The sequence below is a fragment of the Mesoplodon densirostris genome, chromosome 4 (assembly GCF_025265405.1).
Source record: "Mesoplodon densirostris isolate mMesDen1 chromosome 4, mMesDen1 primary haplotype, whole genome shotgun sequence".
Classification (NCBI taxonomy): Eukaryota; Metazoa; Chordata; class Mammalia; order Artiodactyla; family Ziphiidae; genus Mesoplodon; species Mesoplodon densirostris.
In genome coordinates, this window is record NC_082664.1 from 153,303,686 (window position 1) to 153,323,951 (window position 20,266).

The following is a 20,266-nucleotide window of genomic DNA, read 5'->3' on the forward strand; positions in this document are numbered from 1 at the left end:
CCAGTGTCCTGTGAGGGCAGCGCCCCGTCTGGTTGAGGTCTTGCTTCCTTAGGGTTTTTGGAAGCTGGACCAATGCTGCTGGGGGTTGACATGACTGTGGCTTTAAACTAGAAGAAAATGCAGATATGCTAATCCACCTTCTTGGAAAAATTTCTTCCCCTTTACCTGGGGATACTTGGAATCCCAAATCCAAGAAATGTAGCTCCAATCCACAGACCCTGTGTAGCCGCCGTGTTCTGGAAGGGTGGGCAGGCAGGCCCGCTTCTCCGGGGGTTGGCGATTGTGGTCTGGATGCTGCGACACAAGCCCCCCAGCGTCCGGGCCCCTCCAGGCTCAGCCTCCTGGAAGCGGTCCCCCCTCCCACTCCTGTGCCAACTGCCCTGAGAGAGCTCACTCAGCTGGGATGTGCTGGGGAGGCCTGTGTTTAGACTCCCATGGCTGCTTCTGCTGAGGAGCTTTTCCCTCTAGGGGCGCTCAGGGTCCTTCGTGAGATTGTCAGGCCTTTGTTTGAGTTAGTTTTTTTAAAGGTTTGTAACAGTCTTCACCATCCTTTCTTAGAATTCTGAGGGGGATGCTCAGACGCTCACCGAAGTGGACCTCTTCATCTCCACCCAGAGGATCAAAGTGTTAAACGCAGACACACAGGTGAGCTTTGGAAGACGGTGCTTTAAAATCGTGCGCAGGAGCTCCCAGGAGAGCCAGGTCGAGCTGCAGACCCCCTCTGCGGGGGTGAGACGGTGTCCCTGGGACAGTCCCCCCGGCCCCTGCTGTGAAACGTAGAGCAAGCTGGGGGTGGGCAGCAGCCTCGGGCCTAGTGGGGTGAAGCTGACGATCAGGTGTGCACAGCAGCAAGGATGAAATAGAGACACCATGAAGGGGAGCCGGGTAGTGGGGGGAGGGCGTGTGCTCACCATCGGGACTATGGAACGGCCCTCTCGAGGCCTGTGCGTGCGGGGCTGGGAGATGGAGCTGGAGGGTGGAGATCCGGGTGGCCCTCCACACCCCCACCCCACCCCGCCCTGCCCCAGCCCGGCGCAGCGGCGCTCCAGAGGGGAGGGTCCTACGATTTCCTGCCTGTAAACCACGTGCCCAGCTCGTGCCTGACCTCAGTTCTTCTCATCTTCCTGTGCCTGGATCCGTGCACAAGCCTGCCATTGTGGGGAGACAGGCAAGCAGACACAGGAGCCAGATGGAGGGGGCTGGGAGCTGGGTGTGAGCAGGGGCACGGGTGGATGAGCTTTGCAGTGCAGGCGGGAGGGAGGTGGCCGAGGACAGAGATGGGGAAGGGCCCCACTCGTTCTGAGGACGGGTGAGGCCGGCCAGACGCTGGGGTGACAGCCCCTTCTTGCTGTTGGCAAGTGGTCCATATCGCGACGCTGAGTATGTGGGCAGCCAGTTCCCCAGCACCCTCTGCCCAATGATGTCACATACAGCAGTGACCTTGTCAGACTCAGTTACAATGCCAGAAACGCAAACTGGTGATTTTCTCTTCTGTTCTGCTTCCAAGTTTTACTGTCTAACGTGCTTCTGTGCAGAAGAGCTTCTTTTTTTCCTTTCCCCTCTTTTTTTCTCTCCCTTTTCACTGTGGACTCCCAGATATTTTTTTAAAAACACGTGTGTTATAATCCCTTACCATCGTTATTCTCTTGGGTGCTCAAATCACCCAGATCTGGCCAGGGCCTTCCCACTGGACCCTGCACCGTCCTGGCAGTCTGCCCGTGGTCTTGGAACACGTTCCTGAGACAATGAGATGTTCTCCAACCTCCTTGCACTCCCTGCCCGACACCTGGAACCGGCCATTCTTCAAGGAGCCGTGGTTCCTGTCCATGGGGAGGGAGGCACAGATGGGCTCTGCCCATCATTGCTGGGGGGCCGTGGATCCTGGGCCCTAAAGATGAACCAAGCTGGACAATATCTGTTTTTAAAAGCCAAGAGTTCATACACGTGCCCCCTATTTGAGACCGGCTCCATAGGGTCTTCCTCACCTGCCCCCTACTCCGTACGCACCCTGGTCCCACAGTGTAGATCGTGGCTCCTGACTCCCTCAGTGTGTTTTCTCGCTTGGTCTCTCCTGGGGTGGACCATGCCCATCGCTGGGCTGCTGGGAGGAGCACAGGTTGGCTCTCAGGTAGTGGATGTCACCCCTGAGGACCCAGTGGGTGGGAAGACCTGACGTGTGGGGACAGAGGAGGCTGCAGGATGTGTCTTGGAGTCGGAGTGGCACCGTGATGTGGCTCCTGCTACGGCTCCCTCCCAGCCCCCGCGCCCTGCTGTCCGCCCACCGTCTTGGCCCTTCCTCCTCACCGGTCTGTCCCAGAGGCCAGGCCTATGCCTTGGCCCTCTGATCTTTGTGTCCAGCTGCCCTGTCCCCTGTGAGGCCTTGAACTTGGCGAGAACTGAGGGAGCCACCCAACCGGGTCAGGCGTAGGACACTTCACAGCCTCTGGCTTTGTTTCCTGATCTTTCGTGGGCAAACTGTCTGGACTAGATCCTCCCTCCCGCCCCCCCAGCCCTCATCTCTCATCCACCCACCTGTCAGGGTCCCCGAGACCACCCCAGGTTCCATAAGTTGATAAGAGGCCTCAAGGGATTTCAGCATATAGTTGTACTCAAGGCTGTGATTTACTACGGCACCAGGATACAGAGCTAAACCAGCGAAGGAGAAGATGCCTGGGGCTGAGCCCAGGGAAACCCAGGGTCCTCGCCTGATGGGGTCACACAGGATGAGCTGAACTTCCCAGCCGCGAGCTGCGACGGCACGTGTGAGACGTGGGCCATCGGTAAGCTCGAGAGCGTTAGCGCCCAAGGTCTTTACTGGGGGCTGGTCACATAGGCACCTGTGCTGTCTGCCATGCACCAAAGTCCCAGGCTCCTGAAAGCAAGCGGGGCTCAGGCTGGAGCACGCTGCTTGCCCAAATGCCTCAGGCAAGGTGAGCCACTCTTATCATGTCGGGTGGCATGTCGAGAACCCTCCTGAAATCCAGGTTCCCAGATGGGCCGAAGGCCACCTGCAGGCAGGCTTTCTGCAGACAGTGTCAGGCCTGTTCTGTCAGCCCTTCTCTGATGCTCCTGAATCAGCGGAGACTGGAAACTGGGCCCATCCCTGTGAACTTGAGGCCTTGGACAAGTTTCCGGACATCTCGGAGCCCTGTTGATTCTCAGAGGAGAGCCCGGCGCCAGGCCCCTTGAAGGACAGATGAGGCGACTCAGAGCAGGGCTCACATATGCCAGCCCCTTCCCCTCACTTCTCCCTTCCCTCCTTCTGGGTCTTTGGTATCTGAACAGGGCCCGGGGACAGGGCGTCCGTTCCCAAGAGTGGGCAGACCCAGAAGCCACGATTTCCTTTGCTTGCTCATTCAAGGTCGGTCCTTAACACACGTGGGCTTTCCATCCCGCCAGCCGCAGCATCGTGGCCAAGTCATGCACAGCCACTGCCCAGACCAGCATCTGTTGGCCGGTGCTCACCTCCCGGCTACAGAGCAGGGCTGTGCTGTGGTTTTGACCATCTGTCTGTGCTGGCTTTTTGCCCTGTTGTGTTCTTCCTGAAGCCTTGCTTTCTCCACGTCGGTTCTTGGGTTCTCTCTAAGAGTCCTGACTGCCACCGTAGACCTCCTGGCATCTTCTCCTTCTCCTGCATGCTGTTCCCTGCCCGCATCCTCTGCGGAGGGCTGGCTGGGCCCCCATAGTCACAGCTCCTGCCCTGGGGAGCCTCTGGTGGCTGCTGGAGGTGCCCGTGGCTCCCCAGGTCTCTGTGGACAGGAATGTTCCAGAACCACAGAGCAGGAGACCTCAGGGTTTTCAGCCTATGCGGGCTGCTCCAGGGACGGGGCAGCTACTGATGACTGGGATCTGGTGTGGAGGAGGATGTGCCGCTGATCTCCAGCAGGTCAGGTGTCCTGGGGAAGCCCGAGGCTCCCTAGGGCTCAGCTTCATGGCCATTGGGTCGGCCGAGCTGTGCCAGGCCAGGGGAAGGGCAAAGTGAGGACGGCATCCAGGACCAACAGGACAGGGTCCTCGACGGGCAGCATCTTGCTGGAAGTCTCGGGCAGGAGGCAAGCTGGTCATGGGCCTTCTTACTGCCCCTCCAGTGGTCTTTGAAGTTCAACTTTAAAAGTCCTCCCCCTTCTCTGGTTGAACTTCACCTCTGCTCGTCGGAAGTTTTTTTTTTTTTTTTTTTTTTTTTTGCGGTATGGACCAGGCCACGAACCCGTGTCCCCTGCATTGGCAGGCGGACTCTCAACCACTGTGCCACCAGGGAAGCCCTTTGTCGGAGGTATTTAAAGAGTGTTTTGATTCTCCATTTTCCAGTGGAAAGCCCCCGTCTCTCTGTCCCATCGGGCTCTCCTCACCGTGGCAGTTTGCAACGTGGTCGGTGCCCGGCATCTTCCTCTCTCATTGTTCCTCTCCTCGTCCCGGCATTCCTGTGCATCCTCACAGCCGGGTCTCCCCACGCGGGGAGTCCTCGTTCTTCAGGGGAAGCAGCTCCCTCCTGGGTCTGCTCCCCCCTCCGTGCCCACCTACCTCCTCTGCGGAGCCTGGTGGGGAGTGAGGGCTGGTGGCCTCATCCCGCATCTGCTATGCAGGGAGCAGGTCTCCTGTGGGTTGGTAAGCAAAGCCCCACCATTGCTGGGGCTCTGTCCCTCTCCCATGAAGAGGCCCTGGGGGAGAGAGAGAACTCGGGGTGTTTGCACACACGGTTGAAAACTAGATCTGGTGGAATTTCTCTCTGTTCTCTTCCACGATGGAAACGTCAATGACTTTTCTTGCTGGAGTACAGCGGGTGTCTGGGTCATTGCTCTTTGCGTTCTTGACGGGGAGGTCAGGGCTGGTGGGAGAAGCAGAGGTGCCCGGCTCCCGAGGAGCCCCCATCTCACTGGGAAGACGGGACACACCTGGTTCCCTGTGTGCTCAGGAGAAAATGCTGGCCGCCCCGAATAAGACAGGCCGGGTTCCCTGTCTACACACCCTGGAACCTCGGAACTGGCCTTGGGGAGAGGGAAGGTCATGCAGGGTGAGCTGGGGGTTGGGGGTGGATAGTGCTTCCTAAAGATGAACTAACCGAGCACTGGCCCCTGCAGTCTTTGGGGTCCCAGAGAGCGAGGAGAACAGGAGCTGGGAAGGTGGGTCAGAAAGGTTCCATGAGCCGTGGCCTGGCTGCCTGGCTGAGGTGTCTGGGGTAGCCTGGCCAGTCGTGGGCACCGTGGATCATTTGAGAGTTTGCTCCAAGGTCGCTGAGGATGAACTGGAAGTGTGGTGGTAGGAAATTGGTTTGACTATAAAATAAGAAATGTTAGCAGAGAAGCTGGGAGGCAGGAACAGATGCAGAGACTGGGGGAACTCGAGTGGCCGGTTGGGGCAGGAAGGGGACGAGGCCACGTGGCGGGCAGCCTTGTCTGGGAGGAAGCGGGCTCTGCCACTGACAGGTGCTCGGAGATGGGGAGAAGCTCATTTCTGACACCTGGGGGCTGAGTCAGGTGTTTCTGAAAGTGGCTGGAAATCAAGAGATGCCGAAGAGCCACCTTCACTGTCCCCTTTCCAGCAGCCCCTCCTGGAACGGGGGGTTCTTGTGGTTATAAACCGCACCCCCCCACCCCGAGCTGGCCAGAAAACACAGCAGCTCCAGGAAGGCAGGTGTGCAGAAGTGGCTTCTGTGAGGAAGACAGGGGCTGCAGAGGTTGCAGAAATGCCCCATTTTCTTTTCTGGAAAGAGGACAAAGGCATAAAAGACCAGCTGATAAGTTTCTCAGAGCCTCTGTGTGCAGCCTTGTTAGGTAGGGGTCCCGGGAATGATGCTTGGTAGAGATTTCTGCCAGATGACAAAAGCCATCAAGAGTGATGGGCCCGCCAGGGCCCGGGGGGATTGAAAGGCTGCGGAGACCCATCCATCAGAGTCAGGCGGGCTGCCTCGGGACCCCCTGCCCAGGCCCATGCTGCTTGAGCTCCTGGGATGAACTCATCCCTGGGAAACACTGGCTCTGGAGCCTTCCTTCTCTGCTTGGCAGGGAGTCTGGGCCAAGCGCCCACCTTGCAGGGAGAGGCTCCTTCTCCAGAGACACAGACAGCCTCTGATCGGGTGGGGACGGGCCTCAGCTGCTGCCCCTCCCCCACAGGACCAGGAGCCCCACCCAGCATCATGCCCCTCCGAGCATCATTTTGGAAGCTGCAGGGCTAAGGTGAAGGCACAGCACCTTGACTGGGAATCACCACCCTAAAATGCTCTGTTCGCTGGGGCAGTGGCTCTCTACCCAGGAGACTCTGTCCCTCAGGGCAGATCTGGCCACAGCTGGAGATCTTTGGGGGTTGTTACAACTTGGGACGGAGGAGATGCCACTGGCGTCTAGTGGGTGGGGGCCAGGGATGCTGCTAAACGTCCTACAGTGCCCAGGACACCCTCACGGTATGGAATGGTCCAGCCCCAAATGTCAGGAGTGTCGAGGCTGAGAGCCCCCAAACTTGGGTGTTGTTTAGGGCTGGTTCCCTGTGACGCAGGCCCTCTCATGCCTCTCCCGGCAGGAGACCATGATGGACCACGCCCTTCGCACCATCTCCTACATCGCGGACATTGGGAACATCGTGGTGCTGATGGCCAGGCGCCGCATGCCGCGCTCAGCCTCCCAGGACTGCATCGAGACCACCCCCGGGGCCCAGGAGGGGAAGAAGCAGTATAAGATGATCTGCCACGTGTTTGAGTCCGAGGACGTAAGTAAATGCTCGGGCGTGATGTTCCCCTCCCGACGGCCCAGGCCCCATGGGCTCCGTGGTCCCAGGAAAGCGCGTATAGGATGGGGATCCTGTGCCCCATCATGGACGCTTCCAGTGGAAGTGGTGATTTTTCTAACCCTCTGAGTTTGCAGAGACCATGAACACAGCTCTGTTTCGCATCATGAAATAAGTTTTTCAGGAGCTGTTTGTAAATGGAACCATAGTTAAATATGCCGAGGAGCTCTTTGACAAGGTCCTTTAACAAAACCTTGTTCTCCCCAAATAAAGTAGCCCTTGACTAACTTTTCTGTTGAGATGCACGCCCCACACTCCAGGGTTGCAAATGGGGAAGCGCCTCTGCTTTTGCTCATGGCCATTTCAGGCCATAACAAGTTGGAAAATCCAGTGCACCCTTGGACAACATGGGTTTGAACTTCGAGGGCCCACTTACCCATGGACCTTTGTCAGTAGTAGATGCTACAGCGCTACACCATCCGCCTTGGTTGACTCCGCGATCATGAACCGCGGACACGGAGGAATTGCGGGTACGGAGGGCTGACTGTAAGTTAGACGCAGATTTTTTATAGACTGTACAGAGGGTCACAGCCACTAACCCCCATTTTGTTCATGGGTCAACTGTAATTCTGACGTTTAAAATACCACAGACTCGCTAAGAGACCATAAGCCCTTTGACTCCTTCCTTGGATGGGATGAGAGCATCTTTCTGAGCCTGGAAGAGGGAGAAAGGGACCGGGGAAGGGAGCTGCAGGGCAGGAGGTGAGCGGGGTCTCTGGGCTGCCCCCCCAGAGCAGATCTGATTCAGGATCACCCAGAAGGCAGCAGCTGAGCTGTTCTTGGGGCTGTTGCCAGAGCAGGATTTTAAAAAATTCTCTCTCCTCCATGGATGCTTGGAAAGGGCCTTCTCGGTTACCAAGGGACTTGAGGGTGTGTCAGGGACCCGGAGCAGTGGGGAAGGGTCCCAATGTTTTCATGTTTGAATGCAGGGTGGGTGGAGGCAGTGACCTTTTTGCTGAGAAAGTGAAGTCACCTACAAGTGCTTTGAAGCAATGACACATTTATAGGAGAGGAAATTTACATACAGACTCACTAGTGCACACACGTGTTCCTTTCACCATTATACGGATGTCTGTGGACACCTGCTTGGGAATTTTTGTTTGGCTCATGGCTCGAGGAGTCTCAGAGACCCGGCCTGGGGGCATGTGATGGGCCCTGGAGAAGGGCTGTGGTGATGGGCAGGTGAGGCAAGAAGCAGGCCAAGTGGCAGGGGGTGAACAGTCTGCTGGCTCGGGGAGCAGGAAGGGGCTCCGAGGTGCCCACCGTGCCCTGGGTGCTGCTGTGGCCTGGGTTTCTCTATTCGGTGGGAGAGAAGGCTGAGAGCAAAGGTGGGGGCAGGGCTCCAGGTGGTGCTTGAAGGCACATGGGAACGATGGGCTGGGAGGGGCGTGAGGGGATGGAGCAGCCATCCTGAGAGTCAGACCCTGATGGTGGCCCCATCAGGGTCTGACTGCTGCTGGGGTGAGTGAAGGATCCAAGGGTCCAGTGAGAACAGAGGGGGACACCTGGAGAAAATGGAAGGTGGCCCTAAGGACCCTGGTGGCCCTCTCAGAGTTTCCGTTTCCCTTCTGTAAAGTGGAGGGCAGTGCAGGTGAGCCAAAGAAGTGAAAGGGCTGGGGGGGCAGGGCAGCCTCCCCCGCTATTCGCCCACCTGCAGGAGGCCCCCTCTGAGTGCCAGCCTCCAATGCCAGCCCCTCGGGGAGGCCCCCGTGACGCTCCCTACCTTTCTGGGCTCACAGCCTTGGCTGTGACCTGGGGGCAGGGGCGATCCTTCATGACTGGCCCCAGCTCAGGTGGCAGGGATTCCAGGACGCAGGGCGGATGGGAGACTGCAGCCAGCCGCTGGTGGGAAGACGCTGAGGTTCCCGGACCACCTTGCCCTCCCAGGGGCTCCCCCAGGTGATGGGCACCGACCGGGCAGAGCTCAAAGGGGAGGCTCAGGGCAGTGGGCAGTGGGCGGGAGGAACGAAGTGATGCTCTCACACCCCCTTCCCAGCCAGGGGACCCCAGTCAGAGGAAGATGGACCCAGAGGCCTGGGGGCAGCTGGTGTCAGCAAACATGAGACCCCAGGGGGGCAGGGCACATCCAGGCCTCTGGGTGGCCCTCGGCCCTCCACCCTCCATCCTGGGACCAGCCTGGAGGCCCCTGGAGGGGGCCTGGAGGCCCCGTTGGATCCTCAGCTTGGCCTGAGTCTCGGGCCAGGTGCCCTCCAGGACCTGCCACCGCGGGGCTCCCTCCACCGTCTCCATCCACGTCTGGGCCAGTGGCGCCACCTGGTGGTCCCGGGGCTCCGTGCCTGTGGCTGGTTCTCCCTCTGAGCAGAGCCGCCAAACTGCCAGGACGCTGCTCCTCGGGGCGGGCAGGGCTTGGTCCTGCCTAGTGGACCCGGGCTTCCCTCCTGCAGACCGTTCGGGGCCCAATTTGGGAGGGCCGTCTGGTCTAGAATCGAAGGGCTCCGAGCTCTCCCTCTGTTATCCAGCCCAGCCCGCTTTTTTCACAAAGGCTTATTCATTTGCAGCCCGAGAATCATGCAGCGTGTAGAGCAAGAATGGGATTCAGGCCAAACCCCTCAATTCCACATGTTTTCAGGCCCTGTTGACCTGAGGTTTGCTGAGGGGTCCCACTGCTCTCCCCCGGCTGCCTGGCTGCCACGGTGCTTGACGTGGCACAGGAACTGAGTCCTTAGCCCTCACTTCCCATGGTCCTTTATCTGCACACCAGCAGGTGGCATGTAAGCTTTGGCAGTGACTGTTCAGAGTCCGGGCCTCTGCAGTATCAGATTCAGTCCAGTCCATAGAAGTGGTCCTGTTGAAGTAGAAAGAAGTGATTTGCTCCATGATTTGCCCTGTGCTGGTGTCCCCAAGGTCACATGCTTCTCGTTGGCCTCAGCCTGACACATCCACACGCCCCACGAGAGCAGCTGGGCACACATCCTGCCCGCACCGCCCCCCCGTGGCTGGACTGGGTCCTGTTGCTCCAGAGAAGTAAATACTGGGTGGGTGACTGACAGTCTCTGTGATGTTCCCCAGAGGATGCACCCCCAGCCTGTGTTTGGAATAGGATGGGTGGGGGACTGCCCTGGCGGTCCAGTGGTTAGGGGTCCATGCTTCCACTGCACAGAGCATGGAACTAAGATCCCGCATGGGCCAAATAAATATATTTATTTAATAAATATTAATTTAATTTTAAATAAATTAATTTAAATTTCATTAAATTAATTTAATAACAATAAATATTAAAATAAATAAAATACACTTGTTAAAAAGAAAAGATGGGTGAAAAGAAAATATAGTACAGTCAACCAGTGAAAACAATGAAACTATGATCATTTGTAAATAATTCATACTTTCCCCAGACGTTATCGGAAACTGTGCTTTGTCTTAGGATGTCTGGGATGTAAGGGAGCTCGGGTGGGGGCAGGCAGGGCACCAGCAGAAGAAGGGCTCCCCCGGCAGAGAACCGGGCCACAGTCTCTCTCTGGCTCCTCGGAGCCCAGGCAGGGGCCCCCGTGCAGGCTGTGCCGTGGCCCCCCCTCGGGGCCCGTGCACCTGCCCGTCTCCATTGGGCACCCCTCCCCACAGGCTCAGCTCATTGCCCAGTCCATCGGCCAGGCCTTCAGTGTGGCCTACCAGGAGTTCCTGCGGGCCAACGGCATCAACCCCGAGGACCTGAGCCAGAAGGAGTACAGCGACATCATCAACACCCAGGAGATGTACAACGACGACCTCATCCACTTCTCCAACTCGGAGAACTGCAAAGAGGTGGGTGCCCGGGGCGGGGGTCACGGCTGGCAGGCCGGGCGGGGTCGAGCCTTCCTGGTGTGTGTCCCCTGCCTTCGCAGCGAGCACTTGCGTGGGAAATGCGGTGCTGTTGTAGGGAAGGAGCTGCTGACGGTCAGTCTTAAAATGACCTTGAAAATGTGCCTTTTAATGCCGCTATTAGATGGGGGCTCAGCCCCTCGAGGTGTTTCTGGAAAGCGTGCAGGAGGCATCTTGAAAATGGGGAACTTGGGGCTCTGCCCAGGGTGCTGGGAAGCCGCCCGTAGTGAAGCCTTGGCAGGTTCCAGTGGGTTTGCTCAGGGGTCTCTAGAAAGTTCTTCTGAGAAGAGGAGCAAATCCCTGGGGGTGGCCTGTACCCTAACCGCTTGGGAATGAGTGAATGATCCTGGCTTGTTGCTGAATGAATGAATGACAGGCAGCTTTCTGTGAGTGACCTGTGAGGCAGAGAGAAAATAGGACTTTTCCAGACAAGAGCGGGGGCCGGGCTGGGTGTGCATCTGGACTCTGACAACACGTCCCTCTAGCCTCCGTGGGTCTGGGGGGTGGGGGGGAGCCGGGACACTGGAGCCGAGCTTGGGGCTAGAGGAGGGGGTCTGTGCTCCTGGTTCCCAGGATGGTTGGGTGGGTCCCAGGAGGGCTTGGGAGCCAGAGCTGGACGAGGCCAGGGAGACAGCAGGCTGGCCGAGAGGAGGTGGCCTCGGTCCTGAGGGCAGGGCGGACACCTGGCCCGGGTCGGGCTGGTCCTTCCGGGATGCTGGGCAGAGGCCCAGCCCCCAGCCCCCATCTCAGGTGGGCCTCTCTTACCCTACCCGTTTCCTTGCAGCTGCAGCTGGAGAAGCACAAGGGTGAGATCCTGGGTGTGGTGGTGGTGGAGTCGGGCTGGGGCTCCATCCTGCCCACCGTGATCCTGGCCAACATGATGAACGGAGGTCCAGCTGCCCGCTCGGGGAAGCTGAGCATCGGTGACCAGATCATGTCCATTAACGGCACCAGCCTGGTGGGGCTGCCGCTCGCCACCTGCCAGGGCATCATCAAGGTGGGCGTGGGGCCCCACCTCACTATATCCTCGCTGCTTTGTAATCCCCCCTCACCCACCAGAATGCTGAGCCCAGAGAGACCCACCCAGTGACTTTGAACCCAAGACTGTAGCACGGCCCTGACATCAGAGAGGGACCTGGGCTGCCCCAGGTGGGGGCCGAGGACCTGTAGATGTCGGGTGACCAGCTTGTCTTAGTTTGCCTGGGACTTTTCGCTGACAGTCTCACCTGCTGGGCAAACGGGGAGGTTGGTTCCCCTGCCTGGATCTGAGCTGGGAGGCTGCTCTCACCGTCTGGCCCGTGAGCCTGCAGGTTCGGGAGGTGCAGACCCTCCCTAGAGAGGGTCACGCTGAGGGGACGCAAACAGGTGGCCCCTGCTTGTCTGTGAGAGCCCCCCGGGCTGAAGCGTCGGGCAGCCATCCAAGGGTACCTCAGCACGGCGGTGCCTTTGCTCTGTTCAAGGGTCCAGACAGTGGCTCAGCCTATGAGGGGGCCATCTGTCCCGTGGCTCATTCCCTCCAGCCCTGCTGTGGTCTCGGGGCTGGAGGATGGGCCTCTGTTCTCCCTTGTCACTCAGAGATGAAGGCCCTGTGAGGGGACTCCTGGACCTGGGGACCCAGTGGGTACTGTGTAGCTAGACAGAGACAGGCACAGGAGAGGCCTTCATCAGAGGTGCCAGAGGCTTGGCCAGCCGGGGCCCTCGCTCTGAGGCCTGCAGCTCCTGGGGCAGTTTTTAACGTGTGTGTGTGTGTGTGTGTGTGTGTGTGTGTGTGTGTGTGTGTGTGTGTGTGTGTGTGTGTGTGTGTGTGTGTGTGTGTGTGTGTGTGTGTGTGTGTGTGTGTGTGTGTGTGTGTGTGTGTGTGTGTGTGTGTGTGTGTGTGTGTGTGTGTGTGTGTACAGAGGAGGAGCTCCCTGCTGCTGCAGCCACGTTCAGGCTGGGCCCCTTCCCCTCCCCCCACCCAACCCCAGGTCCATGGCCGCAGCATCCACTGTCCTCTGGGGCCTGAGGTCTCCCTTGGCCTGTCTCGGCACAGACACCAGAGCCTCCTGCTGACAGATTTCTGCTCTGCCGGCCACACCCTGTCCTTGCCCCACCCCCTGCATGAGAATCCATCACTGGAGGATGCTTTGTTTTGAGGAAGGTGCCCCCACCTTCCCAAACAGGAAGTCTTCCTGCACTCAGCATGCCAGGGCCCCTCCTGGGCATCACCAAGGGTGACCTGGTGCCGGCCTCTTGGTTGTGCACAGGGGCCACCGCACGCACTGCCACCTGGGATGCCCAGCACCCCTGCATCTGGTCAGGGTGGTGCCTGCATCCACGCACAGAGGGACACCAGGACTGAGAGGGGCCTGCCTGGCTCGGTCCCCCAGCTCACGGGGCTCTGCCCTGCCACTGGCTCACCCTCCCAGGCCCCTGAGGTTGTCCTCCCAGTGGCATCTGAAACCCACTGGGCCTCCCATTCCTGCTCTGCAGGGTCTGAAGAACCAGACACAGGTGAAGCTCAACATCGTCAGCTGCCCGCCGGTCACCACCGTCCTCATCAAGCGGCCGGACCTCAAGTACCAGCTGGGCTTCAGCGTGCAGAACGGCATCGTGAGTCCGCTCGGCAGCCTCCACCGTGCACGTGGAGGGCCTGGTGCAGGGACCTGGGGGGCAGGTCTCCGTCCCTCCAGAACCGCTCCTGTCTGATGGGGCAGGTCCCGGCCAGTGGGCACGGCTGCCAGCAGCCAGTCCAGGCAGGGCAGGCGGGCCAGCATGTGGTCATGGCATGGGTCCCTCCAGCCCTGCCCTCAGCACCCTCGTCCCAGTGGTGGCTGTTCTCTGCAGACCCCTGCTCTGGAGTGGAGAGAGGAGCCCTCCCACCCCTGCAGTTGGGACCCGCAGCCGATGGCAGTGTCAGAGTCACTGTGTGCAAGACACCCACCCACTCATTCATTTGTTCATTTGCTCCTTCACTCACCCATTCAGAGCCGTGTGTGAGGTTCCTGAACTGTGTCAGGCGGGGCCCCAGCCACTGAGGAGGCAGGAGGGCCTCCAGGAGGAGGTGACGCTGGGCTTGAATGGGTGCTGGTCTGGCCAAAAGTCTGTGCCTGTTCCTCAGGCTGGAGTTCTTCCCTCCAGAGTTCCCACCTCCTCTTCGACCTGCGTGAGCTCTGTTTCCTGGGTTGTTTCTCCTGCAAAGGTCCCAGTGGGCAGGGAGGGATGTGGCCACAGATGGAGGACAGAAGAGGGAAGGCCGGTCACTTCCAAATCGCTTAAGCCACAGCCCAGAGTGCTAAAAAGCCAAGGAAGAGATAGTGCGGTGGATGGGGGTGGTGTCAGGTTGAGGGGGAAGACGTGTGTGTCCCTCCACAGTCACAGAGGGGACACATCGGGAGAACGTTCTAGAAACAGGACTACAAATGAGACAGAATATCCCCCATCACTACCTGGTGCAGGAGTGTGGAGAGTTTGCACGGGGCCGGGGAGAGTCACAGGACATCTCTGTCCCCTCTGGGTTAGGGCGCACTTGCTGCTGTAGATGTTCCCCAGATCTCAGCGGAGTGAGAGCTGATCTGTTGTTTGGGTCACAGTCCAACGTGGGAGGGGGCTTCGCGCCACAGGGTCACTCAGGGGCCCAGGCTCACCCTCCCCCAGGGCACTCTTTGTCTGACTGGCAGCTGAGGGGAGACGGGGGCATAGATGTGGCTTTTGCCATTTCTGTCTACATCCATCTGGCCAGATAGGGCTCAGTCACATGCCCCACAAACACAGGGCTGGCCGGGAAGGTGGTCCAGCTGATGCCCAAGATGAAGAAGGAAAGGGTGTGGGTGCATCTGAAGCTGACACTGGCCGTACTTCCCCAGCTGTGTGACACTGGGCAAGTCACTGAAGCTTTCTGGTCAGATTGAGAAAATCCATGAAGTACACCGAGACCTCCAAGGAGGGCCCACTGGGCCCAAACTCTGCAGAGGAGAAAGGCCCCTTGGCACCATACCCAAGCACCGGGGCCCAGCCAGGCTGTCTGCACCCCCTCAGAATTTCTTTCCAGAACGTGGCATCTGCCCCGGGAGTTGGCCAGTTGGTGGTCCAGCTAGCGCCACCCTGCCCGGCTGCTCTGCACACACATGTGTCCGGGGCGGTGCAGGAGGTTGCCCAGGGTCCCTGCCTGCAGCTGCTATGAGCACCGTGTGGATGGGCCTGGACCCCAGGCCCGGGGAGCAGCTGGGCGGGCCTTAGACCTGCCCCTGACACCCTGAGTCACCATGCAGGGCCTGCCTGGGTGCCGTCCGCAGGACCTCTCTCCCTGGGGTGGAGGCAGGTGGGTGGTAGGGAGGATTGTCAGTGACCGGCAGCCCCTGAGATGGGCCCTGCTTGTGTGACCCTGAGGGCTGCCCCTGCCCTGCTGGGCAGCCTTGTGGGGCCCAGGCTCTCCCTCCTGCATGGCCCCGGGGAGCTCGCCATCCAGGTGGGCCTGGTTCATGGTCTTTATAAGATGCAGCCCTGTCCCGCTGCGAGCCTTGCAGGGGGACAGCGTGATGCATCAGGGCCGGCTTTCCCCTCAAGGCCAGGCTCCTGGGGGGTGGCCAAGGGCTTTGCCTGTTCTTGGGGCCTGATGTGCCCCCCCACCACCACCAAAAAGCAAAATCCTTCCCCTGCAAATACTCCCTCCAGCCTGTTCATTTTAATCCTCACTACAGCCTAATAAGGAGCGTGGGGACTGGTCAGGAAGCTGGGGCACAGAGAGGTTTAGTAACTTGCCCTGGGTCACACAGCTGGGGAGGCCATGGGGACCAAGGTGGGGAAGGGGGAGGAGGAGACACAAGGAAGGGGGGTTCTGCCTAGAGTTTTGTGGGGGCTGAATTGAAGCGAGCGGGAGAGGAAGGGGAGGCAGTGGAGAGGACAGGTGTGGGGTGGCCTGAGTGTGGCCTGGCCCTGAACCTTCCTTCTCAGAGATGGGGGAGGGGAGGCTGGCGGGGGTGCATCCCTGGGGAGGTACAGGAGGGGTCTCTGCGGCGGGGGTGTGCGGGGATGTTCCCAGGTTGGTATGAGTGGCTAGGAGGCTGAGGCCAGGGGGGCTTCCCAGAAGGTTTGGGGGTGTGGGGTTCAGGGTCACAGCAGATCTGGGGTCTGGAACTGGGGAAATATTACCCCCTGATTCTGCAGGCAGCATTGCCAGCCTGCCCTTGCCGGGTCACAGGTGTGCACACAGGGGTCCTGGTGCCACCCACTGCTCGGTGCCTCTGCTGCTGGTCCAGGGTCCGAGTCCCACGGTGTGTGCGCTTGGGGCCAGCTGTGGACGAGGAGCCACGTGGCCCCCAGCGCCACCCACCCACCAGCTGGCATCCTGCCTCTGTGAATGGGGGTGCGCGTGCTAGGGGCCAGGAGGCAGGGGCTGTGGTGGCTCCCGGGGGCTTCCTCGCCCTGAGAGCACCCGGGAGGCGGTGGCTGGAGAGCAGGTGGCGGAATGCCAGGCCGGAGGTGGTGTTTGTCAGCCCCAATGCAAACCCGCTGCCGTTTTCTGCCTGATGCCTCCAGAAACGTTGCCTGTGGCAGGTGCCTGCTTAAATGTCTGGGGTGAGCAGTTAGGTGAAGTATGTCCCAGCGCTGGGGCATCAGGTACATCTGGGTGCTGTCAGGTGAGAGGTGAGGGGGAGGGGCCCTCTGCATGGCTGTCAGTGTGCGCACACCGGTGCGTGTGTGTGCGCGTGTGTGTGCACGCGCGCGCACTCGGGTGCGTGTGTGTGGGGGCTGCCAGCCTGAGCACTGGCCCTGAGGATCTCAGTGTAGCTTGTCTTTTCTTTAAAACAAGAGGCCCTGTGGCTGAGAAGCTGGATTACCTTGTGAAATCTGCCCCTCTCTCCCCCTTTTCTTTTGGCCCCGACTCTCTCCTAGAACATCTGCTTTTCCTGTTTTTTTTTTTTTTCAATTGTGGTAAAATACAATTAACGTGAAATTTACCATCTCAACCGTTTTCCAGTGTGCAGTTCAGCAGCGTTAAGAACGTTGACATTGTTGTAGAACCAATCTCGAGAACTGTTTCCATCAGCAAAACTGAAAGTCTGTTCCCGTGAACACTGACTCCCCACCTCCCGCTCCCCCAGCTCCTGGTGACCAGCGTGCTACTTCCTGTCCCTGTGAAGTTGAATATGGCATACTTAGGTACCTTATATGAGTAGAATCATACGGTTTTTGTTCATCTGTGAGTGGCCTGTTTCACTCAGCAAAATGTCCTCAAGGTTCATCCATGTCGTAGCATGTGTAGCAGGATTTCCTTCCTTTTTAAGGTTGAGTCGTGTTCCATTGTGTGGAAACGCCCCATTTTGGTTGTCCATTCCTCCACTGATGGACACTTGGTTACTGTGAACCGAGCTGCCGTGAACATGGGCGTGCAGGACTTCTGGTTCTCCAGTCTGTCTAGTTCCATTGCTGCAAGACTTGTAGGCCTGCTGGGGCGTCTGTCTGGGGTGTCAGTCCATGTGTCTGTCAGTTCTAGGACCCGGGAAAGGCCACCATCCGGCCAGCTCTTCCAGCAAACCTGGGGCTTCCCTCTAGAGCCCGTGTCTGTGCGTTGGTCTGGATTAGGGAGGGCATCCCCTGTCCCCATGCACAGATGAGGACGCAGGAACAGGTAGCTGAAGGGACCTGCCCCAGGCTCCCGTCTGGGCAGCGGCGGGGCAGGCGTTGGCCTGCACGGCTGTCGTGGGGAGCTTGCCCTCTGCCCGTATCAGATGCTGGAGTGCGTGGTCGGGGTCAGTGGGCGAGCACACGCGTGGACCTGAGCCATCTGTGAGCTGTGCAGGGGCTGTCCTGTTTGCATCTAGGGTCCTGGGTGTCAAAAACGAAGCCACAGAGGTGCCTACAAGGCCCTGTCGTGGCCAGCCAGCCGCCTTTCCTCCCACTGGGACTGCAGGGCCCATAGAGCTCACGGATCACGTGGGCCCCGCAGATAAGTTCCCCGCATCCCTGGAAAAGTCTGCTGACCCCTGAGTTAGTCCTGCACAAGCGCTTTTCCCATTTTCAGCTTCATTACGCCCAAAGTACAAGGCATTCATTTGCAGACAGGCCCCAGCTGAGCCAGTTAACGCTCCTTCTAAATGGACCCCTCCTCTCTGTTCCCACAACACCATGGAAGAGATCAGGACGTCCCCAGCTGGGAGACACCAGCGTTCCTCCTGAGAGGTGCACCCTGAGAAATTAGAGCAGCCCAAGGCCCTGGGTTCTGGGGGCACGCCTCGTTTCCGAAGGCCTGCCGCCTGCACGCGTGTGTACGTGCATGTGTGTTTGTGTGTGCATGCGTGCAGGCGTGTGCCCACATGGCCCTCTCCTCAGCACTTTCTGCTCCCCTCTGCCAGCCTGGCCCCCCAGGTCCCAGCCGAGGTCCCCTGCCAGGGTCTGAGTCCATCATCCTGGCGACGCCCTCTTAAGGTGCAAAGCTATTTTCTCCCTCTCCCTGTCCCCTTCCCCTCTTTACCTTCTGTCCCCAAATCTCCACCACAAGGGAAGACGCTACTACTAGGGACTTAGGGAAACAGCACCTGCTATGGGGTGTCCCAGCTCCCCTCAGGAGCACCTGGATCCTGCCTGACACCTACCAGGTCTTCCTGAAGCCTGGATCTTTGAAGAGCGAGTTACCCTGGGCCCAAAATGCCCTTAAATCATCTGGGTGGTGGGCGGAGGGAATAAAAGTTAATCCTTAATACTGACAGGTAAGCAGAGCCTTCACAGCACAGGATGGGTGCTCCCCTTACTGGAAAATGGGTGGTGGGGTCAGGCTGCTTCTCTATCTCCACCCTGAGTCCGGTCTGGCCCAGGTGCCTGGGATCCAGGACCGTGGCCCACTCTGCTGTAAGAGTGGCCTTGGGCTGTGACATCAGCCTGCATCTGTGTCTCCTTCTAGAAGAGAGGGGTCCTGAGGGCTGGGAGGGACCTCGAGGGCTTCAGGCACTGCACTGGGATTTACACACACACACACACACACACAAAGTGGATCTGGAAAGACCACAAAACAGATGACAGGTGGGAGTCCTGCAGGGGTGCCAGGGCCAGCCTGGGGTCAGTGGCCTTTTAGCCTATCTCAGCCTTCAGAAGATGCCAGGCCAGTGCCAAGGGAGAGCACGGGCAGCTGGGCTGGAGGGGTCCTGTCTGGGGGTGGAGTTTCAGCCCCTAGCCAGTGGAGCAGCCCGGCCAGGGCTGGGATGGGAAGGGGCTATGACCCAGGTAGGGGCCCCAGGCGGCATTCATCACAGGGTGTGGAGGAGGCCTCGCAGCGTTGAGCCTCGCGGTGGGAAGGGAAGAACACCAAGTCTGGGGGAGGGCTGGCCGTCCTGCCTGCACCTGCGCCTCCTGCAGGACAACCCTTGACCTTGTAGGATGCTGACCAGAATCATACGAGGACCCCTTGAAAGCCCTAAAAAGCTCCTGGTGGCATTTTTGGGTTGAGGAAACTGTACAGACCAAGGCCTCCGTGGGTACAATGAGGCTGTCAGGTGATGCGGGGTGTCCCCCGGGCACTCGGGGGACAGGGTCCCACCAGCCTGGGCCTCTCCTTCCACCAGACTCTGGGCTCTGCCTTCCTCATCCTCAAACATGTCTGGTACAGGGCAGCCTTCAGGCAGGATGGCTGGGATACTGCTGCAAGGGGCCCAGGGTAGAGGTGCCTGGTGGGGGTGGACAGGGGAGACCTCCAGTGCGGGTGTGGTTGTTCTCGGGCAGCCTCGGCCCCAGGGACGCTGCCGTCTGCCCTTGGCTGGGGGTGGATGAGAGGCCTGGCGCACTGCCTGTTCCCTCCTACCCCAGCCTCTCTTGCTGGTGCTTTCATCCCACCCCCCTCCCATGGCTCCCACAGGGCCCCGGGGACCCCCCGGGTGCAGCTGCCCCCCCCCGCTCTCCATGGGCCCTCCCTGCTGTCTGCATGGACCCCACCTTCTGACACCCAATCTTTAGTGGATCTCACACACATGGAGGCTGCATAATCTCTTTCCGATTGTCGGCTGGTGAAATCACCACCTCCCCGTGACAGGGGAGCAGTGACCGTCTTCACTGGAAAGAGGAACAGAGTGACTGCTGGCGAATCTGCCAGAATGGGCTTTACCTGCACACCTCCCGGCCTCCACACCCCCGACCCAGGAACAGAGGCTCCGGGTGGCTGGGGCAGGGGGGCAGATTCCAACCAGTGAGGGCGGTGGGGCGGGGGGGACGGGTCTCCCACAGCCATTTTCAAGCACATTCCAAACCGTAACCTCCCAGTTGGTGAGTCGGCAGACGGCATGTAGGAGCATCTGCCCTGGGGCTTCATCCTGCATGTGATTAATTCTCCTCCCCGTCTTTGGGGGCTGGAGGCGACTGGCGAGTGTGGCGGGGACCTTGGGCTGACCCGACCACCCCCCGCCCCCGTGTCGCTTAGATCTGCAGCCTCATGCGCGGGGGCATCGCGGAGCGGGGCGGCGTCCGTGTGGGCCACCGCATCATCGAGATCAACGGGCAGAGCGTGGTGGCCACGGCCCACGAGAAGATCGTCCAGGCACTGTCCAACTCGGTGGGAGAGGTGAGAGGTCACTGCCCGAAGCCAGAACCGGGCTCTTGGAGCCCAGATGTTTCCATGGCCAACATCTAATCCCCGAGGGTGTGTATAAGGTGCTGGGGAAACACCCCAGAGCAAAGCCTCCCTTCTTGGCAGAGCCTGTCCCTG

General features: G+C 59.5%; 1 protein-coding gene across 4 annotated transcripts in view; it reads left to right on the forward strand.

Moving 5' to 3' along the window:
* Positions 1–20,266, forward strand: part of APBA2 (amyloid beta precursor protein binding family A member 2) — a 66,971-nt gene that overhangs the window by 44,004 nt on the left and 2,701 nt on the right. For all 4 annotated transcript variants that reach the window (XM_060095384.1, XM_060095385.1, XM_060095386.1 and 1 more), the window contains 6 exons: positions 559–645; positions 6,514–6,699; positions 10,360–10,539; positions 11,381–11,593; positions 13,069–13,188; positions 19,982–20,122. In XM_060095384.1, coding sequence (XP_059951367.1) covers positions 559–645; positions 6,514–6,699; positions 10,360–10,539; positions 11,381–11,593; positions 13,069–13,188; positions 19,982–20,122 — 927 coding nt within the window. The remainder of the gene's footprint in view (positions 1–558; positions 646–6,513; positions 6,700–10,359; positions 10,540–11,380; positions 11,594–13,068; positions 13,189–19,981; positions 20,123–20,266) is intronic.